Genomic DNA, 24,569 nt, shown 5'->3' with positions numbered 1-24,569 from the left:
AATTCTGCACGGAAAATGTGATATATCGAGAGCTATTTAAAAAATTTGAAGGATTTATATCAGTTGCGTCATAGATGTGCGCCTGCCCACTGCAGAATTTCCGTTGGCGAGTTTAAATGTTTTGGGTTCACATTTTTAAAGGGAGCGGATCGATTGTTTTGAGTTGTACAGTAACTGAAAAAACAAATATATTTCTCCTTCGTCTGTTCGGGAATTAGGTTTTCAGGATAGATAAACTAGTCTTCTACAAGCTGCGGAATTTGTCGATATTGAGGGATTTTCCTATTTTTTGTAATCGTTATGTCCTCGTCCAAGGAGGATGCGTTATCCCCAGAAGAGCTGAGGAAAAGACTCTATCAAACATTTAAAAACAAAGGAGTGCTTGACACACTAAAAGTAAGTAACATTAACCTCAGAGAGGCCACATAACTTCGTCTTCGTACAAGTGTGGTCACTTTATTCACTAATGTGCCTTGTTCATGATCTCCTTTGGTTCTGATCCAGGTGCAGCTGCGGAATCAGCTCATCCAGGAGTTGAAGAGTCCACATTCCAAGGGACAAAATCCAGCTCTCAGGCCACTACCCGGGACATCCGATACTCTTTTACTTTCAGCTTGCAACACTATAGTAGCCGATCACCTCCGTACTCTTGGGTATGAGTACACACTTTCTATATTCTGCCCCGAGAGTGGTGTGTGTAAGGACGAGGTGTGTATGACTGCTTTTATTCCCTTCTACATTTGTAATTGTATGATTCACAACCACCAATGTATTCTATGTGGTTTTTAGTTATTTACAAATAAAATTATGACATCTGCCTTGCCTTTGCATTCAGCCTCCCATTAGCCTGACACCTCTAAATAAAATCCAATGCAACAAACTGACTTCATAAATGGAGTACTTGATATTTTAGGTTCACCGATGCTATCCTTTCAATCAGACTTACCTTGCAACAAAATAAGCATTGACACCAGAAGGCTGAATACAAATGCAAGTCACACTTTGTTTTTTTTATTTTTTAAGTCTTGCATCATTTTACAATTATGTGGTACAGTATACTGAATTTTGTGGCTGTAATGACAATTCTGCTCAATTCTGGCAGATTTTCAAGAAAGAAAACCTTCTTCAGATTCTTAAATTTAGCCCTTCGACAGCCTTTTTCACATCTATGGTGATTAACCACAGTAAATGTAAGATATAATCAAATTAACAATGAAGCTGTTTTGTAATATTAATATTATCAATTTTAAACAGCTAAATAAAGAAGATGGTGATAAAGGTACGTTCAGTAACTTTGTTTTCCATTCAAACTTCTTTTACACCCAAGTCTTCTCGTCAGCATAAAGGTCGTGTCTTGCAGGGCTCCTGTTCAGTCTTTTAACAAACCTGACACACCATTCAGCACACAACCTCCGTAATGACGTCGACACTCAGACAACCAACTTAGCAAGTTACGGAGAGTCCCTCGGTAGGATGAACTTGTATATATAACTGCCTTTTTCATTGTTTTCAAGCACTTATCATTTAGTGTTAATCACAGTTATTTTCCTTTCTGTTCCCAGTTGACAAGATGAAAATGATTGATAGACAATACGAGAACTCCAGTTTAGGTGAAGACAAAATGTTTCCACTCCAGTCAAAACTGGCTGCATATAAAAAAGAGATTGAAGCACAGAAGGAAGCAGAAATGAACACAAAGGTATACACACATGAACATGTAGAATTACATTTAATCCCCTGGGTTGTTTTTGTTTTGTATCATTTATGCTGTTACATTGTGTCATTTCTTCAGCTGAAACATTTCAAAGATGTTGAAATTGCAAAGGTCAGAATGGATGAAAAAGCCAAGTTTAATCAGGAACTTGAAAAGCTAAAGCAAGAACTGGAGAGGACTTACGAAATGAGGGCAAAGGCACTGATGGACCGAGAGAAAAATGCCATTGAGAGGTTGCAAAAACAGCAAGAGGTAAGATACTTATAACTTGTTTTTCTCTGCACTTTCTCTTCAAATACTTAAAATCCTTGGCATATGATATGCTTTTTAGAAGCTGGGTTAATATTTTTTCATTAGTGATAATGTCAGAATTAGATAATTGTGAAAAAGTGTTCTGCATAGACCAGAAACTTCTTTTACCTCATTCTCAAAAGATAACATAGTTCTAAAAGCTGCTTTACTTTCAAGATTACCCAGCTTCTGCTGGTGACAGTTAGACAATTTCTTTATGATGGGTAAAGCAAGTGAAGTTTTTTTTTAGCTCTCTTTCAGCAGTTTTTTTTAAGGGTTGATCTTTTATCAACCTACTCCTGCACTTGATACACCGGCTCCAAGTTTCATCCAAACAGGTTAAATAGTTATCAGAACCCTTGTATATATGTGCAGTGTTGACAAAAAAAAAGATATTAGAATAAGTGGTCCACTCAGTGAGCTAAATTTGCTGTTACTTTATCTGAGCAGACAACAAGAATGTCATCAATATGGCAAGATGTCTTTCTCTGGTTAAAGAAGAATGATTGCTGACTTTTGAAACTTCGACTTCTAAGTTACTGACTTTAGATATCAAAACCTTTTGCATTCTTAAATATTTCCAAATCTACAGACTTTAATTCTTTTGACTATTAGTGTAAACATTCTTTAATGACTGTGTTATTCTTAGATTGAAGAAAAAAATGTCTACATGCAGAGACAGTTACTGCTGAAAGAAATCGAAACGCTGCGCAGCAGAGAAAATGAGTTGAGGATGAGAATGGAGGCTTTTGAAAAGTAAGATATTTTTAGAGGCCCTTTTTTTTAAGAATTTCTTTTCAGTCACTGATTCATTGTTTTGTTTTATGTCAATGTCAGGTCCTGTGAAATTCATGCAGAGAAGATGAGAGCTACTGAAGAGTTGTTGAGGAGCAGAGAACTGGCTGTAAAGACAATGGAGGACACATACGACCAGAGACTGAAGAATGAACTTTCAAGGTATTTTTTTTTATTTAAGAAAAACACAATCTGGCTTTGTTTAGGTCACTTAAAGTCCAACAAAAGAGAGCTCCTAGATTTAAGTAGTATTTTCTTAAGTTTAGCATTGCTATCAGATGATGTCACTGTTGGGTTGACTTGATGTAATATTGTTACCTTATATGAACCATCACTCATCTTGAACTTCATCAACTAAAACCCAATTATGCTAAAATTGTAATCTAATAACTTACACAGAAGTCTTTTTTTTCATTTTCTTTGCTATGAATGCTTTTGGTATTAAAAGCTAAAACAGTTCCAGTCACAAGTTTACATGCATCATCAACAAAGATTTCATAACAATTTGGTGCTTTAAAGGTCAACTAACATTAAGCCTATGGAGCAATCCTATTAAAAAATAGTGGACTATATGTCCACAATTAATGTAGAAGTTGGGTCTGTTCATGGAAACCAACAAATTTACATCAACTTTAACATTTTTGCCAAAAAGAGAGATCAAATAAACAGCCAGAACTACGCCAGAAGCTTGCTGATGACTACAAAAAGCATGTGGTTTTTCTGCATCTTGCTAAGAAACATTTAACCAAATATTTAGTTGAGGTGTATTCATTTATTTGAACTTTATATAAAGTAAACCCTGAAGAAATTATAGAAAATCCACAGTAAATTCTATGTTTGCACCTAATTATAGTCTTTAAAACTTGTTGAGGTTGTATGTTGACTTATCAGCCCTCCGAGAAAAAAAAAAGTTCAAATAAATACTGAGAAGATGAGATAAATAATAATTTTGTGAAATTCTAATGGGATACTGTAAATGTACTGCTATCTCATCAAATTTTTACAAATCTGGGATAGGAGAAATGTGGCTTTCGTATTATAGTGTAAGGAATCATTGACTTGACTTTGTGCTAAACCGATTTTTATTCATCTTTGTCACCGATTGATCTGCTTTCTATAATTCCAGTTATCAGCTTGAGCTGAAGGAAGAATTTCTTAGAAGAACAGAAAAACTCACAGAAAGTGAGAATCGAAACAAAGGCAAGCATTTCACTTCCTGCAGGAAAAATTACCAGCTTGATGATGAATTAATTTTCACAATGTTCACAGCGTTTTTATTTTTCCAGTGGAAACGGCTCGAATCCAAAAGGAGTCTGATTTGATTGAATCCAGACTAGAAGAACACAACAGGGCATGCATAGAGCTGAAAAGACTTCAGGTATTAGTTTATTAAACTAACATTTAATTTGAAATATTTTGATTATTCCTATAACACTTTATTGGAGAAGATTGACTTTCCACAGGGTGGTTTATTGAAGTGTTTTCTAAGTTCTATTTTCATATTCCACCCATTGTTTGTTTTCCCAGGTTGAGCTAGAAACAGCACAGCAGCAGATATCTCTGCTGACTCAACAGAAGGAGCTGTTAAAAGAACGACTGGAGAGTACAAGCGACTATTCCCGCTTGAAACTGGAGAAAACGGAGCTGCTGGGACAGCTGCAGCTGCTGAAGAAACAGCTGGAAGAAGCACAAGGAGAGAACCAGCGGCTCCGTGCAGGTGAAGGGAGACCGCCGCATTTCTAATGAATATGAAACAGCTTCTGTTTCCTTCATATCCATATCAGCTGTTACTCAGATAACATAAACAAGATGCAAATACGCATTCTGTTAATGTAATGTATGCAGTTTTTTTCTTTTCTAGTTCCTCTCTTATATTGAGTGTCTGTGACTCCATTCAGTATGAGCTTCAGTATGCCGTGAAACGTTCAGTCCAGTCTGTCTCTCTGCCTCACCCTGAGTCTAATTGAGTGAGCCTGGTCTTCCAGTGTGGGGCCTCTTTGGCTGACCTGTCGCTTTGCAGACTGTCTGTGAAGGAAAGCTATTAAAATGTAAGCGGAGACAGAAAGCTCTGTTTACCAGCAGCAAACAAAAATGTTTCTTCTCTCTGAGGGAGACCGAATTCACCCTGTTTAATAAGTGGAAAAAATGTGTTGGTTTATTTCTCTGTCAGTAACACAAACACAGTAGCCTGAGTTCAGTAGAAACTCTGAGTGTGGTAGAAATTGGACATATTTACTTAAAAAGAAATTATATAGTGCCTTTTCAAAATACTCATATATCTTTAATTAGCCTTCCCTCCCTTTTATTTTTCATTACAACTTATAACTTCAAAGTACTTCTTTCGGCTGTGTGATAAGCCAATTGAAAGTGGGAGCATGATGATTTTTCTCTCCCTCTCTTTCATTTATTATTTACAAATAATGATCTGAACAGTGTGGCATGCATTTGAATGAAGCTCTCCTTAAACAGGGCTTCATTCAAAAAAAAAAAACAGTTTTTACCCGATGGCAATCATGGCACTAAATTCAAAGGCATAAGAACTTCTGCTCTTGACACCACTTTGTTAAAAATGTAAATTCTGTTGCGACACCTCCAGGTGCTGCAACCATCTTCTGATGTCTATTTATTTCTCATTTTGTACTGTTTATTTCTTTATCTTTGTATATTATGTATATACACATAACCTGCATCTTAACTCGAGTCGAGCAAATCTCAATCTCGTTGTAATCTGTTGATGACAATGACAAATAAATCTTATCTTATCTTACCGTGTGACTTCTAAATACAATCCAGTGCAACCAGCTGCCTCGGTAATTGGTGAATAGGCTTCAAAGCGTCACGAAGACTAAGAATTAACTTTTAAAATAATATTCTAAATTTTGACTAAATTAGCTGTGTACCATCTCCATCCAGTCTGATGGAGGTTTATCTATTTTCTAGCTCAGGAAATGGCGCAACTTCTGTTTCCGCTTGTGGAAAGCTGTTAGAAACATTCTCCTAAAGACAGTCTGAAAAGTCTTGACTCGGAGGCTGAATACAAATTTAGAAGAATTTAGAATTCATTATATTTTACTTGCAGTTCACAATTATGTGCTGCCTTTTATAAAATGGTTAACAAATGTAAGGCACATGAATGCTTTTGCATGCATGAACTAAATATGTTTTGTAAACCCCCTTTCTTAGAAATGATCAAACCATCTAAGGAAGAACTGGCCTTGCAGACAGAGCTTCACCGACTGCAGAACGCTCGTACGCTGGACGAGGCAGAGTTTGAAAACCAGAAACAGGTGCTGCAAACGCAGCTTCAGAGTGAGGTCAGTCTGGTTCCACCAGATTACTTGGAAGACTGTGGGAAACTATGTGACCTACATTCTTCCCTATGGTCACATAGGAAGAAAAATGCTTTTGTGCCTCTGGTACAAATACAAAATTTTGCAAGACGGTGATTTGTAATTTTTTCTCTCTCTCTCTCTGCAGGTGGAACGATGTGCTCAGCTTAAAGCTCAGCTGACAGAGTGTGAGGAGAGGGCAGAGTGGATGACTAAGCATGTCGAGGAGATCAAAACACAGCTTCACCAAACACAGCAAGGTAGCATGTGGTGCAACTTGTAGTTTGTGTTAACTTGATCTTTGTGTCATGTTAGGTTTGTTCAGTTATGCATGTTAGACTCTGTAGCACGTTTGTTGTCAAATTTTCAACTCTGAATAGACAGATTTGCTTTCTTTTTGTTTTTTTGAGTGAAGATATTTGTCAGGTGTCAAATATTTTCCCCATTGTTTAAAATGTCTTGCAAAACTATTCATGCCTCATTTTGTCATGTTGCAAAATTCAGTGTGTCTTATTGGCATTTTATTTGATATAATACAACAAAGTAGAACAAAACAGTGAAGTGGAAGGACAGTGAGGAAAAAGTGGGGCACACTTTTGTAGCTCCCCTGTGTCTATTTCATCTAGAAGCGCTATTTACTGTAATTACAGCTTGAAGACTGTTGGGGATGCTTCTACTAAATTTGAACGTCTCTAACTATGTAACCCATGAAGTCTTTACAAAACTGCTGGATTTGTATAGAGATTAAATTACACACATCAGAGTAAAGGGGACCGAATACAAACTCTCCTAAGATTCTTTTGTTTGTAAGCATGTTAGAAAACCAAATCATTCCACTAAATCCACTTCATAGTAATGTTCTACTTTGAGTTGGTCTGTTCAGTAAAATACCAAAAAAAGTTGAAATGGGAAAATGAAGAGTACGAAGAGTTTTGTCGGCACTGTAACAAAATGAAACCAAGAAAGAATGCTGCTGTCTAACGGTAGTAACTCTGTTTTAGATGTAGTTGCTTGTATTTCTGGTGGAGGTCTTCTGTTTTAGTGTTGAACCCCCCCCTCTTTGTTTGCTTTTCCTTTTTCATTTCCTCCTGTGTGACTCAATCGATAACGACAGCTCTGGAAAATGAAGTGCTGCGTAACCCGAAGCCCTCTCTTGTTGATCGCTCTGTTCTGGAGTTCAGCGCTGACTCGCTGGTTCCACCCGACATCTACGTGGACAGAGCTATGCTGAGGTCCAGGGTGAGTCACCATGATGTCTTTGAAGCAGGTGAGCCATTGCGAAGACACAAGTTCCCCTGGAGCGATTCTCCAGACTCGGACGTGGAGCTCGTGGCAGAAGCCAAAGCTCGCATCCAGAAACTGCAGAAGGAGGCTGAAAGCTTGGAGGAAGCTTACAGAAACTACCAGCAGAGGGCAGTGCACCCCATTGCCTCTCATAGGCCTCTTTCGCCACAGCAAACCTATTTTTCACATTACCCCAGTTCCTCTTTGAGGAAGAAAGACTCTCTGCCTTCACACAACTATTCAACCCACAGACCAAAAACTTTACTCAAACAACTCACTCCTCAATGTATCCAATCCCCCGCATTGGTATCCCACGACACCGGAAACATCATGCCTCCTTCAGAAGTCTATGACCAGCCTCAGGCCCCATTTGTCCCTGAACAGAGTCGCCATTCTTTGTCTGAACCTGTATTTGTAAGAGACGGACAAAGCCAGGATGAAAGCTCTGCTTCAGTTAAACAATCGTCTGGGACGCCACAATCCTCTTCCAGAAGGAGACATCAGAAGCAGAATGCAGAAGGTAGCTTTTTCATTTGTCAAAGAATGCCAAACACAACTACTTTAAGTTTAAATTGATCCTCTTTTAGTCTTGTTTCTCAATATAAGTCCTTGCTCCCCCTTAGAGCCAGCGGTGTCTGCGATGGCACTCTCCCAGCCGCCACTGTCTGACACACGGCTCTTCTGTGCCTCCGTCGTCACTGTCGCAAACGCAGGTGACTTTTCTCCTGAGCTCAGTCCACCTCACAGCCCCCAGCTCAGGAGCACAGCACGGGACCACTCCAGGTACCATCTGCTGCTGCTAAGACAAGGACAAACATTTCACGTTTTATTTCATGGTCATGAATTTTAATGTTGTCTTGTTTGCCCTTGTTTCTTTCAAGTCCACCAAAAGCACAGCCTGTGTTTTCCAGCTTGGAGTCTTCCCCGCATCCAGAGGAGATAAACCTTGAAGATCTAACAGGAGATTTGCAAGGTGTTCTAGAGTATTAGCACTCATGTCATGGTGCATGTTGTTAAACCCAATACTTTCTTTTTATGATAGGGGGAAGAATCATTTTAGTTCTTCAATCTCCCTACATGCTCCTCATTTTGAAGCGAGCTGAACATAATTCGTGATGGATTTTTTTCACATGTGTTAACACTTAAAATCTCTGTAGAGTTCTGACTGACAAACATGTGGAAAAGACGTGCCAGAGAAGCACGTCGCAGCTCTCGGCACTTAAAATTGGAAACCTCGCACTCCATCCGAACAGAAATGCAATCATACACAGACAGTTCTTTGACAAGGAATTCATGCCACATTTCAGTGTTAAACCACACACATCACAGTGTTATTGTGATTTTATGTCATAGACCAACCCATTTGTGTGTAATTGTGAAGTGGAAGGAAAAGATGCATTGTTTTAAAAATAGTTTATATTTATAGAAACATGGAGACAAGGAAACAATTGTTGAGTAAAAGCCATAAGAAATGGCTTTGAAAAGGGGGAGACGTTGACTTGTGTCCCCTTTGCAGATTTTTGTTTGCAAACATCTCAAAAACCATAATTCCATAAAACCACTTCATAATTACGTACTGCTTTCACATAACATCCAATAAAGAAAATTGTGGCTGTAATGTGGCAATGGGGGACAAGCTACTTATACTCTGGCATTATATAGTTTTATTGTGTATCTTCAACCTTCCAGTAGAACATTTTTCCGCTGAAATTCCCAAATGATCTGCTGCCATGTTATTTGCAGCAGGTGTCATGTACAACTTTGATGGTTCAGACTTTTTTTCCTGTTTTTTAATGGCTATGAATTTGGCCCCCAGCATGTCCTTTCAGCAGCCCCGCACAATGGCGAAGATGAAGGACAGCTGATTATGTATTCTGTGCCGGTTCTCTGGCTCTGTTGTATTATGGTGGAGCATAAAAGATCTCTTTGTGCTGCGTCTCCCTCCAGAGCCCGGCCACATTCCAGAGCTTCTCCTGGACACTGCTGTCCCTCTCTCTGAGGAGGCCCCCGAAGGGCCCGCCACCCCCCAGCCCCAGGACCTCCCAGAAGACCCTGCAGACTCGCACAGCCAGCCTGGTGAGTCAACCCGTCCAGTAATGACCCTTAATCTTGGTTGACCCACAATGATATGCATTTTATATTTATGTTGAAGGCCATCATTCTTACTGCTACCAGTCTGCCATGTTTTGCTCATTTCCCGCATCCTGAATTTATGTCACTCCACTTTTGTCTAGACGTTCAAGAGACCTCAGGTGACTCTGTCAAAAAGGAAGAGGAAGAAGAGGAGCAGAGGTGGGAAAGAGAGCGGAAAGAGAAACAAGAACAAAGGCAGAGGGAACTGGAAGAAACTAAAGAGTTAGAGCGGCAGGAATTGGAACGTCTGGAGGAGACGGTAAAGGTGAATCCAGCGTGGCGATGCATAAAAGATGTTGATCTGAATTTAACAGTGACCGCTTCTCTGTCTAACCAGCTTTTGGAAGAGGCGGTGCAAACGGAAAAGGAAGGAGAAGAAACGGAAGAAGAAGCTGACATTAAGAAAGGAGAAGACGATGAGCAGAGCAGGGAAGAGCCAAAAGTAGAAAATCCACTGGAGAAATACATGAAGATGGTTCTGGAAGCAAGAGAGAAGCAGAATGAGCAGGTCAGTTTAATCTAAGAGTCAACATTTTATGTTTAACTTGTATAGTTTACTTAACCTTACATTTGGCTTTTTTGTGCATTTCTAGAAGCCTGTAAGAGAGGAAGAAGGACAGATGAGCCCAGAGGACAAGAGTCTATTTGAGGAAAAAGACGAAAGGTAACACAAATAAAGCTGCCGTGTTGATTTGTAGACGTATCACTATATTGCATATAAAACAATTCAAAGGTATGACGTTACTTCAGAAACCTTTAATACAAGAGCAAGCTTGTCCAAGCTTTCAGCCTCCTTCTGCAGTTTCTGGATGTGATGTAATCCCAATAATTGATTGCTTTTGTGGTTTCCCATCTCCTGATATATCAGTAATGTTATTGGCTCTGGAATTACTTCAACTTCATTTCAAAATATCTTCCTCGGATGGGTTATGCTTTTTTCTGTCCCTTGAGGGCTTCACTTATTAACTCGGTTTGTTTTCCTCAGCATTGCAGCATTCTCGCTTAAGGATGAAGAAGACGAGTTCTGGTGAGCCGCCTCAAGAGCTGAATCGAAGTTCTGTAAAGAGTTTCAACCTCGTCACCTTTTTAACCTATATTTTGATATTTTAGCTTTTTAGACCAATTTGCACTTATTAGAAATGTGAAATATGCAACTTTTGTAAACTGCTCTAATAAAAAAAAAAAAACACACTTTAGAACATGCATAACTTTGTTTTCTTTATTTTCATAAAAACAGTCATCAGGCCAGTTGAGCTGTGTTTCCAGTTAGACATGGTGCTCATTGATTAGTTGATTGATTGATGTCCTCCTGGTGATTCATAAACATTTAATTGTTTTTTTTGGTTAATTCAGTATGGAACACAAACAATCAAAGGTCATGTACATTATTATGATGTAGTAGTATACCTTGCAAAATAATCCATACTTCTTCAACCTTTCCACATTTGGCCCAGTTACAACTACAAACCTTAATTGTCTTTAATTGAGATTTTATATGACAGACCGACAAAGTAATGGTTTGCTATGAAATAGAAGAAGTGGGTTGATTATTCTCTGCATTATACCAAGTCCTGTCGATATATCCATACATACTGACAGGACAGGGAAAGAGAGTGGTATTCAGGAATGAGACAGGAAGTCCATGGTACCTGTGGAGGAGCTGCAGAGACCCACAGCTTAGGTGGAAAAATCTGTTGTTAGCTGTGTACTCTACAAATCTGGCCTTTATGTAAAAGTGGCAAAAAGAAAGTCATTGTTATGTGTTGGTCGTATTCTATAGAAATAAAGTACCATGAGGTTTGTGGTTTTTACATCACAATATGTGGTAAAGTTTAAGGGGTATAAATTATTTTGCAAGGCGTTGCATGCGACACATTTCTCAGCTTTGCCACTGTACAGCTACATGTATCTAGTTACCATGAAACAAATACTTTAATTTCACAGGATACCGTTTTACACATTGGACAGCATTGGCTTCAACACTTTGGCTACATTTACTTTAAAAAACTTTTTTTCAACTGATTTTGTTTATTTTTAGGAAATCTTGAGGAAGCCCTTGACATTTGTAAAAAAAAAAAAAAAACATCTGCATTAACATGCAAAAAAGAAAAAAAATTAAAAAGACAATAGTCTACAAATATTGATAACTAGTTAGCTATGTAAAAGGAAGCAATATTTATTCAGTTAAAAAGGGCAAACACTGCCTACTACTGATGTCAGTATACCTAACTGTACATCACACGTGTCTCTGCAGAAACAATGGTTTTCATGCAACAGGACATCAAATAATCCCTGTAACTTCACTAAAAGCAAAAAGATTACATGAGTAATTATATCAAAAATTGCACATTTAAAAGAAATGCAATTTAAGAAAATCGTTAATACGAGGTTTCAATTTTTAAAATCAGACACCAAAGAAGTTAATTATAGCATATTTACATTGCTTAAAACTGAAACTGGCTGCTTTCAAATGCAGTGTTATGTGTGACAGTTTTATTTATGCTACAGGAGCTTAAGCAGAAAACAGTAAACATTTGTTTTGTACTCATGTACAATACACAACTATTTACTGAGGAAGATCTTAGCATCATATCATTGGAAACAGGTTGTTGTTTTATTTTTATCAAATTTTATTCAAATGAACCAAATTTTATAGATGTTACATGTATTCAGATTATATTTTGCACCATTCATGTAATAAGTGTAAGAAATAATTCTAATTAACACCATGAAGAGGATTTAATCAGGTTGAGTGAATGGTTATGTTGCTCCATTTCTGATCAAAATTACATTTTTAATGTTGTCTATGAGTTCTAGTGCACACCTGAGGTAGTGTTAATGTAGACGATTGTTGTTCCGAACATGCTAATGGAACTACAATCCAAACTAATTCACCCTTAAATGATTGGCAACTAAGATGGTTACCCAGCGAAATATGCGTGTATTGATCTTGTGAACCCTATTTACTAATACAGAGCTTGTATAACTGCCTATGTTTAATGTTCTTAATGCTACAATTTCAGCAATGTAAGACTAGAGTTTGAAAACACTTACTGAAATTGGACATAAGGCCTTCCTTATTGTGTACAAATCATTAGCATCTTTTTTTATTTGAAATCCGACAAAAGAACATGTCATCAAACTGAAACTTTACAACAAAGGGTCAAAAGAAGGAGCATAACAGAGAGCAAAAACAAACTGTTATTCGCTGTGTGAGAATAGTGCAACGTCTTAACATTCACCAGCAGAGACTGGTTGTAGAAAGGGCTAGAAAACATCAAAATCAACTGCATGGATATCAGAACTACATTGCATTTCCCTACAAAACAGAAAATGAAAAGATGTAGCACTCCTGAAACACTTCTTGGTGAGTTAGTGCAGAAAGCAGCTCTTGTGGATTAGTTTGTTAGGAGCCAGGTTAGTACTGCACAGAGTTGGCAGGTTATACTAGCGGAGTGTTGGTCCAGAAAGACAGCCTGTAGTGTTTGGCCATAGTGTTCGTAAGCGTATCTGCGTGGATGCATTTTTTTTTTGTTTGTTTGTTTGTTTTGCTTTGCTTCCTGTAAGCGTGCGACATCCTTATGTGTAGGAATTGAGGCATTCCTTGGAGCGCGAGGTGATGTCCTGCAGCTCCCGTTCCTCCTTCATTTTGATGTCTTGGTAGGCATGCATTTGACTGGCATCCTTAAGGTAGGCCCAGTTTGCTGAGAGAATCATGAGGTAGTGGATCTGCAAGAGAAGGGTGAGGTGGATGGCCGGTGAGCATGTCAGAGATGCAAAGCGAGCTACAGGAAACAGAGCTATGGTATGTAAACAAAACACATAGTTACACTTTTAGAGAATAAAACATGGCAAAAGACTTTCTACAAGAAATTTGTTACAATTACAGTTATTGTAGATGTTTCTACTTTTGCTATGTAGAGTACTACAGAAATTGCATTTTTATGGTAGGAAAATGAATGCTAGAAAACAGTGAAGAGTGGTACAGGCATTAAAAGCTGGAGGTTAGTGCAAAGCATGAGATCCTGGTTTCTGTAAACCTGACTGAGCTCCATATAGTCCCCATTTCATGATTTACAACACTTTGCATGAGTATTAATATCTCTTGAACTTGATCACATTTTGTTATTACAACTGCATAATCTATGTACAGTATTTTACTATGCTTTGTTGAGTGTTAGATCACAATAGACTAGCTTTAGACTAACATCCCAATGAATCACTGTTTAGTCATTTATTCAGAAATAGAAAATGGCACAAGTCCACCAACCATACGAAGACATAGTGGAGAAGACTTAAGCTGACAGGCGATGCAATAAGGCCATGGTAATATTAGAGAAGCTACTGAAATACAACTTTCTGTTCAACAATGTGCATTATCACATGTTGGTCTGTATGCCTCATAAAATCCCAATAATTATGATAAAGTTTGTCAATGTAAAGTAACAAAATTCCCAAAAAGTTCAAGAGAGATGAGCACCTTTGCAAGCCACTGCATACTATTATGAGCGTTAGAATAAAAAAAGACCAAGTAGGGATACTTTTGTAAACAAAGATTGTTTATTTATGTAGAAAGTAAAAGCTACAGTCTTGTAAAACTTAAAGAAAATTAAATATATGAAATATGAAGTATAAGTAATTATAAGCAGATCAACGAATCTGAAAATTGTAAGCATGCAGGCACTGTGTTAAAATCAACAAAATGTCTCTTTAATGGCACTTTGAGGAAGGAAAAAAAAAATCTTTCCAGGCTGAGGATCAGCTGTCATAGGAAACAGAATACATTTTGCTACTCTAAAACAGAAATTATTCTTAAGTCTTATAAAATGAGGCTTTAGGACCTCATCCAGAAGTATACCACTTGTACTGGCCTATGCTACTTTGAGGGAGGAGTTGTTACTTTGAAATCTACAATGCACAACAGATCAACGTAATACTCATCAGCATAATACAGTGGATGAAAGTTTGCTTAGTTTAGGATTCATTTTGTGAGAAAAATATAATACTGAAGGTTTCCTGTGATTGATTGGCACAAAAAGTCCAAAAGAATAAAAAAAAATAAACAGAAAAAGGAACAAAAAATAAGGGTAAAGCTACTTTGCCAATGATGCGCGTCTTTTTTACAGACGTAGCTCCAGAAAACACACCAGAACTGCTAATCTGGCAAGCTAACATGTCAACAATGGGATTAATTTTTATAGTCTTTGTGATTTGATGCTTCAGGGCCACGAGACTACTCGTGCAGTGTTCCTCCAATTAAGGTCTTAAGGCCAGTGTGAGTCCTTAAAAAACAGCATTGTATTCTACAATTATATCTGGTGTGTGATTTATGAATTTGTGCACAAATTTGCAAATTTAGCCTGATGGAATTTAACTGGTTCTTGCAAAGCAGGTTGCTGGATGCTGCAAATCGTGTTTGCTTTCCTGATCTAAATTAATCATTTAGATCAGGCCTTTATACAAGACACAAGTAGCTGCACACGTTTCAAATTTAAATACCTCTATTTTTTCTTAGATTTCTAGCTTTACACTTTTCTTTAAACTTTTATGGTGACAAATTTGTAGAAGCAACGTGTCATGGAAAACTTGTGGAGACAGCAGTGCTCCTAATCTGAGCACAGCTTTATTAGGACAAGAAAACTCCCTGGATACCAAATGCTAAAAGAAGCACATAATCAGCTATTTACAGTTTGTGTGATAACTAATTGAGAGATGTCAACTTTTCTATTCTCAGGTTTTTGTTTCCTTTTGTATTTTTTTTTTTTTTTTTTTAGTTTCTTTGTTGTCAGTGGTATCTGCCTCTAATTGGCACAGTCACATGTGGTGCCGGGCTCTTAAACCAGCTTAAAACTTAGTGCAGCAGTCTTCCCGACTCTTAAACTTCAAAACAGCAAAGTTATAAGTGGTAGCCATCATGTAGATCAGCTGGTGGAAGAGAACAGAAAAGGCGGTAAGAGCACATGCTGATGACGTCCCCACTTACAGGTGCATCTCGATAAATAAGAAATATGACAAAAAAGTTTATTTATATCAGTAATTCAAATAAAAGAGTGCAGCTAATGAATGCTGAAAACTCATTTTCTCAAAATATGATTGTTACATAATGCCTACGAAAAGAGCTGGAGTCAGTGTTTCAGGAATCACTCATCTCTGACAGAGGCTTCAACTTTTGCATTTCTGAACCAAAGATATTGTCAGAAGCATTTTACACTGGCTAAAGATGATAAAAGACGAAGAAAGTTATCCTTTTAGATGAAAAAAAATAATTGTTGCAGATTCTGGAGGAATAATAAACAGGAACAGAATCTAAGCTATTTGAGGGCCAGTCTAGTTTCCACAGTCAGAGCTATAAGCCATAATTATCAAAGTGATCAGAAATAAACACATAAAATATATCACTCTGTGTCTAATAAATCCTTATGAGTCTCACTTTTTAAATTATATTACTGAAATAAATTACTTTTAATGATATTCTAATTTACTGAGATGCACATGTATATTATTGCTGGTTAATAGTGTTCAGTTTCTTAAAAGTAAAATGTTAAAGGACATTTTAAATACATATATTTAATATTGTGGAGTTCAAAGTTATTCTTCCTGCCCATCTTGAAAAACAAACAACCATGTACACCTAAGCAAATGGCAAACAGTGAATGCGGGTTGAAGCTGTGAAGAAGCCAATGACAAACCCTTGTTGGTGTGGTTACACAAACCGTACAGCAATGAAAAAAAAAACGAGCACTCAACTCATACTCTGCTCATTTAAATCATGCAAAGATGAGCTGAAGGATTGTGAAAGTAGAGGGCAGCTTACCAAGGCGATCACAGTGGCTCCTGCACCAGCGCATGCCACGATGTACAGGTGGTAAGATAGGTAGAACTGAAAAAGTAATTTTTCAAAATTAGAACCTTGGAATCATCCTTTCTTGTCCCATCCAGTGCTTTAAGGCTCTACTTTAAAATATTATAGCTATGCGTGCAAAGTTAACAGTATTGTACCTCATTGCTGTCGCAGACAGTAATAAGAGAAGATCCGCAAGCCTTTCCTGGTGTGGCGTTCCATGGGATAATTCCTGCAGCCAAAATGATTCAGAGGATTGTTGTTAATGCTCTCAACATGTCCCACATGGTAAAACATGTGGCTTACAGATCTCAAGCCCAGCCCTACTGGGACAATATCACTGAAGTAGAAGGTACTAGAATGTTGGAATATAATATATCAAAGTGTCAGTGGGGCAGTCCACTAATTTCACACTTTTTTACAGAAGGTTCCACACAACACGTACGAAGAAATATAAAATTTCCGCAATATCTTAGCTTAACAACCAGAACCTCAAATTCAACGTTATTTATAAAGAGTTATTTTAAAAAAATGTTGACCACAGTGTTGCACAAAAAAAGGTAAATTAAAGTAAATATAAAATATATGAAACAGAAAACATAGCTATATATAAGGCAAACACATAACATCGTATAAAATCTGAAAACATGGTGGGTACAGGGGCATGATAGACGGATGGATATTTGAAAAAATAAATGTAAAAACATGGATAAGGTAGACAAAATATGAAGCTTGAGGTTAAAACACATTTTGCTTTTGAAAGTTTGTCTGAAACGGGAGAATTGGAGGACAATACTACATACATTCTGATGTCTTTTATTTCAAATAATATTCTTGAAAATTAAAATAAAAAAAATAATGGAACAGTGGGTTACTTTTTAAATATTATCACAGTTATTTTTACAATGAGTATCACGCCTCTGATCTAGTATGTGCATGGTGAGATTTTATCTTGCAGAAAAATCGGAACATTTATTTTTAGAATACATAAACTTCAATTTTTTTTTACGTTGTTTTGAGTTTTTTAATTCTTCAAACAAAACTAAAGTCATAAGTTTAAGTGGTCACAAATAGAAAGACAATAAAAATTCCAAAATAAGAAGTGTGAAGAGCTTTCAAGTCCAAAAGACAATTATCAAACCCTTCATATAAGTGGTTCTTGGTTAGAGGCCACATGCGTGTTTGCTCTCAACAAAAATGAACTGAAACAAACTTTATAAAGACAAAGCAATATTCTCTTACCGTACTGACGAACATCCACACAGAAGGAGTCTAAGTTTGTAATGTTGGCCATTGGGGACTTCATGGTGTTACAGGTAGCCCAAATGTTGTAGAAGAGGAAGACGGGTACAGCTGAGAAGCCAAATACGCCGAGCCAGGCTACACCCAGGATGTACGTGAGGAACACAAACTAGAGAGGCAGAAACAAGAGCAGGAAGGAGCTGTAAAAAGTTCATAAAATAAGCTCATTCTAGAGTTTTACACATCCTCTAATGACTGTTTTCCAAAATGTCCTGTTTAAATAAAAGCACTGAGGTTGTGTTAACATACCATTCCACTGATGCAGCGTCCACAGATGGTGGTCTTGAACTCGCTGTGCAGTTCCTTGACGGCGCTGGTTGTGTAGAATCCCTCGGCGAGCAGAATGATTCCATACAGGAAGAAAAACGAAGCAATGCCGTAGATGACGTACTGCATCAGCTGTATTCTGTTAACGAGCAAGGTCACAGTTAGGCTTTAGTCTGTGAGGGTGACGATGCTGTGGACAACAAAACACAGGCATGGCCTACCACTGTTCACCATGGGAAAAAATGGCAGCATGCAGCATTTTTATTTTCCATTCAATCTTTAAGACATGAGAAAGTTGGGTTTTAAAAAAAAACAAGCAGATGGTCGGGATTAAGCAAAACGTGACGAGAGACTCGAGTCCAAATGTGGGGATAGCAGGTGATGCAGGTCTCTGGAAATCCTCCAGGCAAAAGACAGACTGTGGACATCTTAAATTAAACAGAGCTCTCAACATAAAACACATGTGCAGCCCTGTCCAATGTCATCCTTTTTTATTGTCTAGACAAATGGGGGTGCTTTTAAAAGCGATCCTTATTAGGACTGTTCTCTAGGATCAGGTGAATGTGGGAGATTATGAAAGCTAAAAATATTCCACTTCAAGCTCACATTACAGCAGTTATCTGTTTTAAAAGACTTCTTTTTATTGAGATGCTTATCTAGAAGTCTATTTTCCAGTAAGGGTAAAGGTTCCTAAATATTACAATGTTCTTTGTTTGCATTTTCAGAAAATGGTAAGCATCAACTCTCACTAGCAACTACAATGCATAAGTACTCATACCCCCAGAACTATTTTACATTTCATCACAACCACACAGCTACATATTTTTAATTCTAACTTATGTAAATATTTAGATATACAGTTCAGACCAAAAGTTTGGACACACCTTCTCATTGAATTCAATGAGACCAAAAGTTTGGACACACCTTCTCATTGAATTCAATGAGAAGGTGTGTCCAAACTTTTGGTCTGTACTGTATTTCATTGGGATTTTATGATGATTAAATAGTGACTGTGACCATCGGTTTTCAACTCTTGTAGGAGATTCAAGTCTGGCCTTTGACTGGACCAATCCAACAAATGAATATTCCGTAATCTAAACCATTCCACTTTAGCTTTGCCATTATGTTGGATTGTTGTCTGGTTATCTTGTGTGTGTTCAGGGTACTATTCAACATTTGCTGTCTACCATTACTAGTTATAAATAAAGGAAATTTATCTAATAATACCTTCTTTGGCTTGAGGAAATTTCTAAACTGGACTTCTCATTACTTTTTTTCAAGGCTTTCTGCATGCCACCATTCCATAATAATAAAGTTTAAGTCAAAAAATACTCCCACCTGATATGTGAGTCAGTACTTCATAAAATGTTTGGAGCTTTGACTGTGGTTTGTGTGTATCATTTGCAAATTTATGTCACTTTGAGTTGATCCATCACAGAAAATCCCAATAAATACCTTTAAAATACCTTAGCTTTTTCTAATTGCAACATGAGAAACTTTTTCTTTTTTTTATAAGGCCCTATATGGACAACAGCATGAAGTTACAACATAGGGTGACTTACATGTCAGTGAGCATAGCATGGTCAGTTCTGACTGTGGAGAAGAAGGTTTCCAGGATGGTCACAGTGCCGTTGAGCGCCACATGGCCACATCCGCAGAACAGGGCCACACCAGAGAAGCAGAGGATCGTAGCAACCAGTGATGCATACGGCACGCCACCTAAACATTTGATGCAGCACTCAAAGCAACCTACGCAAGATGAAAGAGAGGAAAAAAAAAAAACATTTTACAGGCCACTGCAATTTGATATAATTTGCTTTAAAAGGCTGTGAGGTGAAGCGAGATCAACATCAGCTGTCATGTCTATAAAAGGCTCATTTGTTTTTTACCCACAGTTTGTCTAAAGAGGAAGCACATTCCATCAGCCATGTCTACAAATGTCTGTAATGTAAAGCACAAGCTGAAGCAGCTTGCTGCGTGCCCCTGAGGTTTCACAACTCACATCGCCTTCATGTTTTTATCTGACAACTCACCACTACTCTTAAAGGGCACTAATGGCTGTCCAGCAGGTCAGAGCAGTGGGTGTCTGCCTTTGCCAGGCTGTAAAGAAAATCTATGGCAGCTGAACATGAGGGGAGTCAAGTGACCCAAATGGGCCTGTCTCATCCAATGGGTTCGTATGCCTTCTGAGGTGGAGCGATTTACCACAGTGCTCTCTGTCTGTAGGCACAAGCTAACAAGCAACTCTGCTCTTCAAATCAAATCCACATGTGTTGGACTGGAAATAGGAGAGTCGAGGGAGAACTAGGTCATTTGATGTTTCAGCTATGCTGCCAGTTACTGATGTCACAATGTAAAGTGAATATTTAAAGCTGCAACAAGAAAATGTTTTACATTCGTAATGAATTAAATAATAATAAAAAAAGAGCTAAAAGGCTACTGATAGTGACCAATCCAGACAAAAAGGGTTGCATTTCAGACAAACATTTTTTTTTATTCTTTTAGTTACTTGATGGTTTATTTTGGTTTTTATATCGGCAATATTGTTGTTTGCTTAGAGATAACAGTTCAAAATATGAGGGATTCTAGGTTTAAGCTGATCAGTTAAAACTGAAGCACAGCATGCCTTTTTGCAAAACTCAAACAGAAGCTCTTCTTCTTTACCTCGACTGAAAAGTGAAGGGGGGGGGGAAAGATAATGAAAACCAGAACACATTTTCTGTAAATACTGGGCATTTAGGTCTCCAGCGCTAAAACTACAGTAGCTTAAGAAACCTCAAACAAGTTTGAGTAGTTTGACTGATGCATTTATAGTATCAAGATTCTGTGCCAAAAGATCTGGGTACATTAAAACGCCTCAATGTTGCTCCTGTGAGTGAAGTCTGTCACGCAAGGTCTCTTCTGGATGCTTAGTTAAGAAGTAAGCTATCATTATGATCCCAGCAGATGAAAGGTAAAAGGTATACTTTACTATACTTATACAAAAACTCGAGTATAGGTAGAAGCAAAGAACGTCTTTACTCCACATGAAGAAAATTGCAGGCTATGTTGCTTCTACAAAATTTCATCACAACAAACCAAAGGATTTTCTGAGCAATGTGTTTTCTTTGTGTCTCTTTCACAAAGTCACTGTCCTGAGTATTCAGCACTGTTTATATTTTTGTGTGATGAAGACAATTAAAACAGATAAATTGCTGCTGGGCCAGCACTTTTGGAGTCAGAAGCCTTATTGGGGCAGTTTGCGGCGCACAGAGATAAAAACATTGCTCTCCAGTGGTGCGTGCAAAGGAGTTGCCACGGCAACATGTTAACCACAACTTTATGAGTGTGCCCACAGTGGAGCTGCGAGCTCGAACACTCGGCTATGTTCCTCAGACAAATATGTCAGGCAGGGACAATGGATGGTGGAACATCCAGTGCCATGGGATATTGAGCCCAGCTCTAAAGTAAATAACAATTTAAAGAAAAAGCTCCTCCTGCTTTAGATGGAACCATCAAATCCAGTAGCAGATATTAGCTTACGGTCAACTCGGTTTGGACCTTTCAACACTGCAAATAACTGCTTGCATACCCGTAAAAGTGCTTTTTGTGCTCTGTTTACCATCCTGAAGTCCACAAATGTTATATGTGCTGAATGTGGTTGGGGTTTAAATTTATAGCTAAACTAAAAGGCAGAAGACAGGAATACGAGTGGTTTTATTTGTAGCCGCTCTAGTTCTTATGGTGAATCTAAGATATTGTGTGAAAACAATGCCTGCTTTGATGTGTATTTGTGGTTATAATTATAATTTAAGACTGGCAATGGAAATCCAGATTTTCAATTTAGAACTGCATGTATTGTTAACACAACATAAATATCAAAACAAGTAAAAATGCATTAATTTAATCCTCTTACTGAAATGAAAAGTTATTGGTGTTAGATTATAAAATCTTAAAAGACTACTTACTGAGTGGATCAGTGATAAAGCACAGGGTTTATATATTTGTATGCAAGAGGAGCTAAAACATGAGTGTCTCTAAAGACTAAAAACAAAGGATATCACCAGACAGATGAGGGATAAAGGAGAAGTTTAAACCAGGAGTAGGTTATACATTAAGGTCTCAGCTATGAATATCTCACAAAATACTTTTCAGTTCAACATATGAACAGAAAATGGCACAATGACAAACCTACCAAGACATGGCTGCACACATACATGGAGAGGCAGCCAAGATGTCCTTGTTTGGGAAGAACCGCTGAAAACTAAAGCTGAGGCAAGGGAAGCTGTTGACAACACACTTATATTTGTGTTGGAAAACTAACTCTGCATATTAAGTTAAACACAGCAGTTGGTGTGAATTTGAAGGGCGGATAATATGCAAAGTTCTTTTTTCCCCCCATTTTTTAAACTATGCATCATTTTTTCCCCCCAATTCCAATCATGCAATAAATTGTACTAATCTGTCAACACACAAAAAAAAATTCCCAACAAAATACATCCAAGATTGTAATGTGGCAAGTAGATCAAAAGATGTCGTTTTTGTAAAGCACTGTACTGTAGATTAGTAGAAAAAAGCAGAGCTTTAGCAGCTAAAACTAAACAAGAAGTTCTCAATAGCAGGATTAGTGACTGATTGTTTTTGCTAATCCCCACAAGAAATAAAAATAAATAAATAAATATATAATTTTGTTTTTCCATTTTCCAATTTTAGGGATGCACAACTAAACATGAAAGCATGAAATTAGAAGGAGAAACTGCTGGCTTCTTCTGATTGGACAGCCAAAAATGAAAATCACGCTGGTCTCTCTGATGACTTTCACATGCTTCCCAGTCACCAACACTCCTGGTCAGACCTACGGTTCCTTCAAGAGGCTGACTTTTTGCCTTTGTCACAGAACGTAGCAAAACAAGAAAAGGAAGAATTCAAAGCCACCATAACAGAAAGAAACACCTACAAGGTTTGCTACTGTTTGCCCTGACAAAGTCTGGCCCCAAAGCAGAAGCTTGATTTGCCACATCAAGATCACGAGGAGACCAGGGGAAAAAAAGATTCTTGTGTGAGAAAAAAATATGTGTGAAAGTGTGTGACATTGTGTGAGAAACTCTGGAAAAAAAAAAAAAAGAAACAGAAAGAGTCCAAGAAGTCCTGATACAAAGGGCCAGTGTGTGCAGCCACAGACTGTCCATCACATTGGACTCTCAGGGAACATTCAGAATAGCAGTAAGCCACGACTTTGCACTTCCGCCACGCAGGCTTGAAGCCCAAGACAAACCCACCACTGAGCTTCATCCTGTGTACTACCCCCCTTCAGAACAGTGCAAAGCCTTAACAGTCTCTTAATGCTCGAGGAGGATCCTGTTTGCCAAATCTGTCAGTGCAGAGATGAGACTGATATGAGATTCAGGCAAGCTCAAATACGGTTGAAACCGGAGTTTTACTGTGTCTTTTTATTACAGTTAATAAAAAGACACACGGCTTTCTTTTCTCAGCGTCTGAAGTTAAATCTAACAAACTTCTCTGGTTTTGAATCAGTTGCAATTACCTCAATTATTTCTATTTGATAAATGCTAGAACACTTACCAAGAACATTTCTGAGAGATGTTTTTTATAACTTTCATTGAACTCAAAAGTTTACATACCTTTGCATATCATCGGTGATTAACTCAAATCTGTCGGTTGACCTATCAGAGGTTTACAAACCCATGACGTCATCATTTGGTCTTTTTCTCATTTCTTAAAAAGAGAATAATCATTCTGTAGCTAAGCTTAAGATTTTGAAAACATTGATGAATAAATATCTGACATTTTCTGTCTCTCATTATTATGGTATTCACCAACATAACGCTTGGTAATTCTAACTGATCTAATACAAGGGAAGCTTACTTTGACTTTATTCCAGATAGTGAGAGAAAAGGTATCTATGTGGTGTATGCAAACTTCTGGTTTCAGTTGTGTGACTGGCCTTGAAGTTATCGTCATTGCCGTCAGTTTCTAGGTATGTAGTGAAGCGACTTATTGCACCTATTCTTTTTATTTTAATTGAGATGCAATGGTGTAGTATGAATAGAAAATGACCCTACATTCACATTCAAGTGGCCATAGGATTCAAGCATGAAAACAAAGGCAGACAACAGGGTAAAACTAGAGAACAATATGAAATCTAAAACATACTTTCAATAGAAATGCAAATTCTATCAATTCAATTAGAAATTTTCCATGAAAAACTGTCCTGGTGTACAGATGAACGGTACACCCCTCTTTAAACATTGATATGGTAACACTTTATAAAATTACAGTTAAGATATAATACAGTGAATGTTTGCAGGAAAAGCAAAACAAAACAAAAAAAAACATAGAATCTAATGCAGAAAAATATAAAAAGGTATATTTTCAGCTGTCGAAATGAAAAGATTTGGACAGCAAAAGCAGAATTATACATGTTTATTCTGCCACATTCAAGTTCCCCCTTGAAACTCAAACTGACTTTTTTAGACACAGACATCTTTTATCTGCAGGAAATCTCTAACTAGTAGTTGGGCAAATACATTTATTTTCTCTCCTATTCATTTAGATTCATATACCCTAAGGTCATGGTCTTGTAGGGGTGAGACCTCCCCAACATGTTTACTTC

At 37.6% G+C, this 24,569-nt stretch overlaps 2 protein-coding genes across 6 annotated transcripts in view; one reads left to right on the top strand and one right to left on the bottom strand.

Moving 5' to 3' along the window:
* Nucleotides 1-81: 81 nt before the first annotated feature.
* Nucleotides 82-10,742, top strand: ofd1 (OFD1 centriole and centriolar satellite protein). 3 transcript variants are annotated; one of them, XM_032568217.1, is made up of 22 exons: nt 82-396; nt 505-708; nt 1,103-1,171; nt 1,255-1,279; nt 1,361-1,468; nt 1,563-1,699; nt 1,793-1,966; nt 2,655-2,761; nt 2,843-2,962; nt 3,927-4,000; nt 4,087-4,178; nt 4,328-4,517; nt 5,984-6,114; nt 6,278-6,389; nt 7,244-7,933; nt 8,037-8,196; nt 8,295-8,386; nt 9,361-9,489; nt 9,648-9,811; nt 9,884-10,054; nt 10,140-10,210; nt 10,532-10,742. In XM_032568217.1, the coding sequence occupies exons 1-22, from the start codon at nt 301-303 to the stop codon at nt 10,575-10,577; spliced, it is 3,162 nt and encodes a 1,053-aa protein (XP_032424108.1). In that variant the 5' UTR covers nt 82-300; the 3' UTR covers nt 10,578-10,742. The 3 variants fall into 3 exon arrangements, with proteins under 3 accessions (XP_032424108.1, XP_032424109.1, XP_032424110.1); XM_032568218.1 differs by having other exon boundaries at nt 83-396; nt 9,648-9,805; XM_032568219.1 differs by lacking the exon at nt 82-396 and having other exon boundaries at nt 544-653; nt 1,103-1,279.
* A 9-nt stretch (nt 10,743-10,751) lies between these two features.
* gpm6bb (glycoprotein M6Bb) overlaps nt 10,752-24,569 on the bottom strand; it is a 38,960-nt gene continuing 25,142 nt past the window's right edge. For 2 of the 3 annotated variants that reach the window (XM_032568222.1, XM_032568221.1), the window contains exons 2-7: nt 19,519-19,705; nt 17,939-18,095; nt 17,630-17,798; nt 16,546-16,619; nt 16,361-16,426; nt 10,752-13,275 (exon numbers count right to left, since the gene is read on the bottom strand). In XM_032568222.1, the coding sequence (XP_032424113.1) occupies nt 13,126-13,275; nt 16,361-16,426; nt 16,546-16,619; nt 17,630-17,798; nt 17,939-18,095; nt 19,519-19,705 (803 nt within the window). In that variant the 3' untranslated portion in view covers nt 10,752-13,125. Of the gene's footprint in view, nt 13,276-14,084; nt 15,472-16,360; nt 16,427-16,545; nt 16,620-17,629; nt 17,799-17,938; nt 18,096-19,518; nt 19,706-24,569 lie in introns of those variants that run through there. The other variant, XM_032568223.1, reaches the window with a different exon arrangement.

This window comes from Xiphophorus hellerii, chromosome 7 (assembly GCF_003331165.1).
Source record: "Xiphophorus hellerii strain 12219 chromosome 7, Xiphophorus_hellerii-4.1, whole genome shotgun sequence".
Classification (NCBI taxonomy): domain Eukaryota; kingdom Metazoa; phylum Chordata; class Actinopteri; order Cyprinodontiformes; family Poeciliidae; genus Xiphophorus; species Xiphophorus hellerii.
This window is presented reverse-complemented; position numbering and strand designations above follow the sequence as displayed.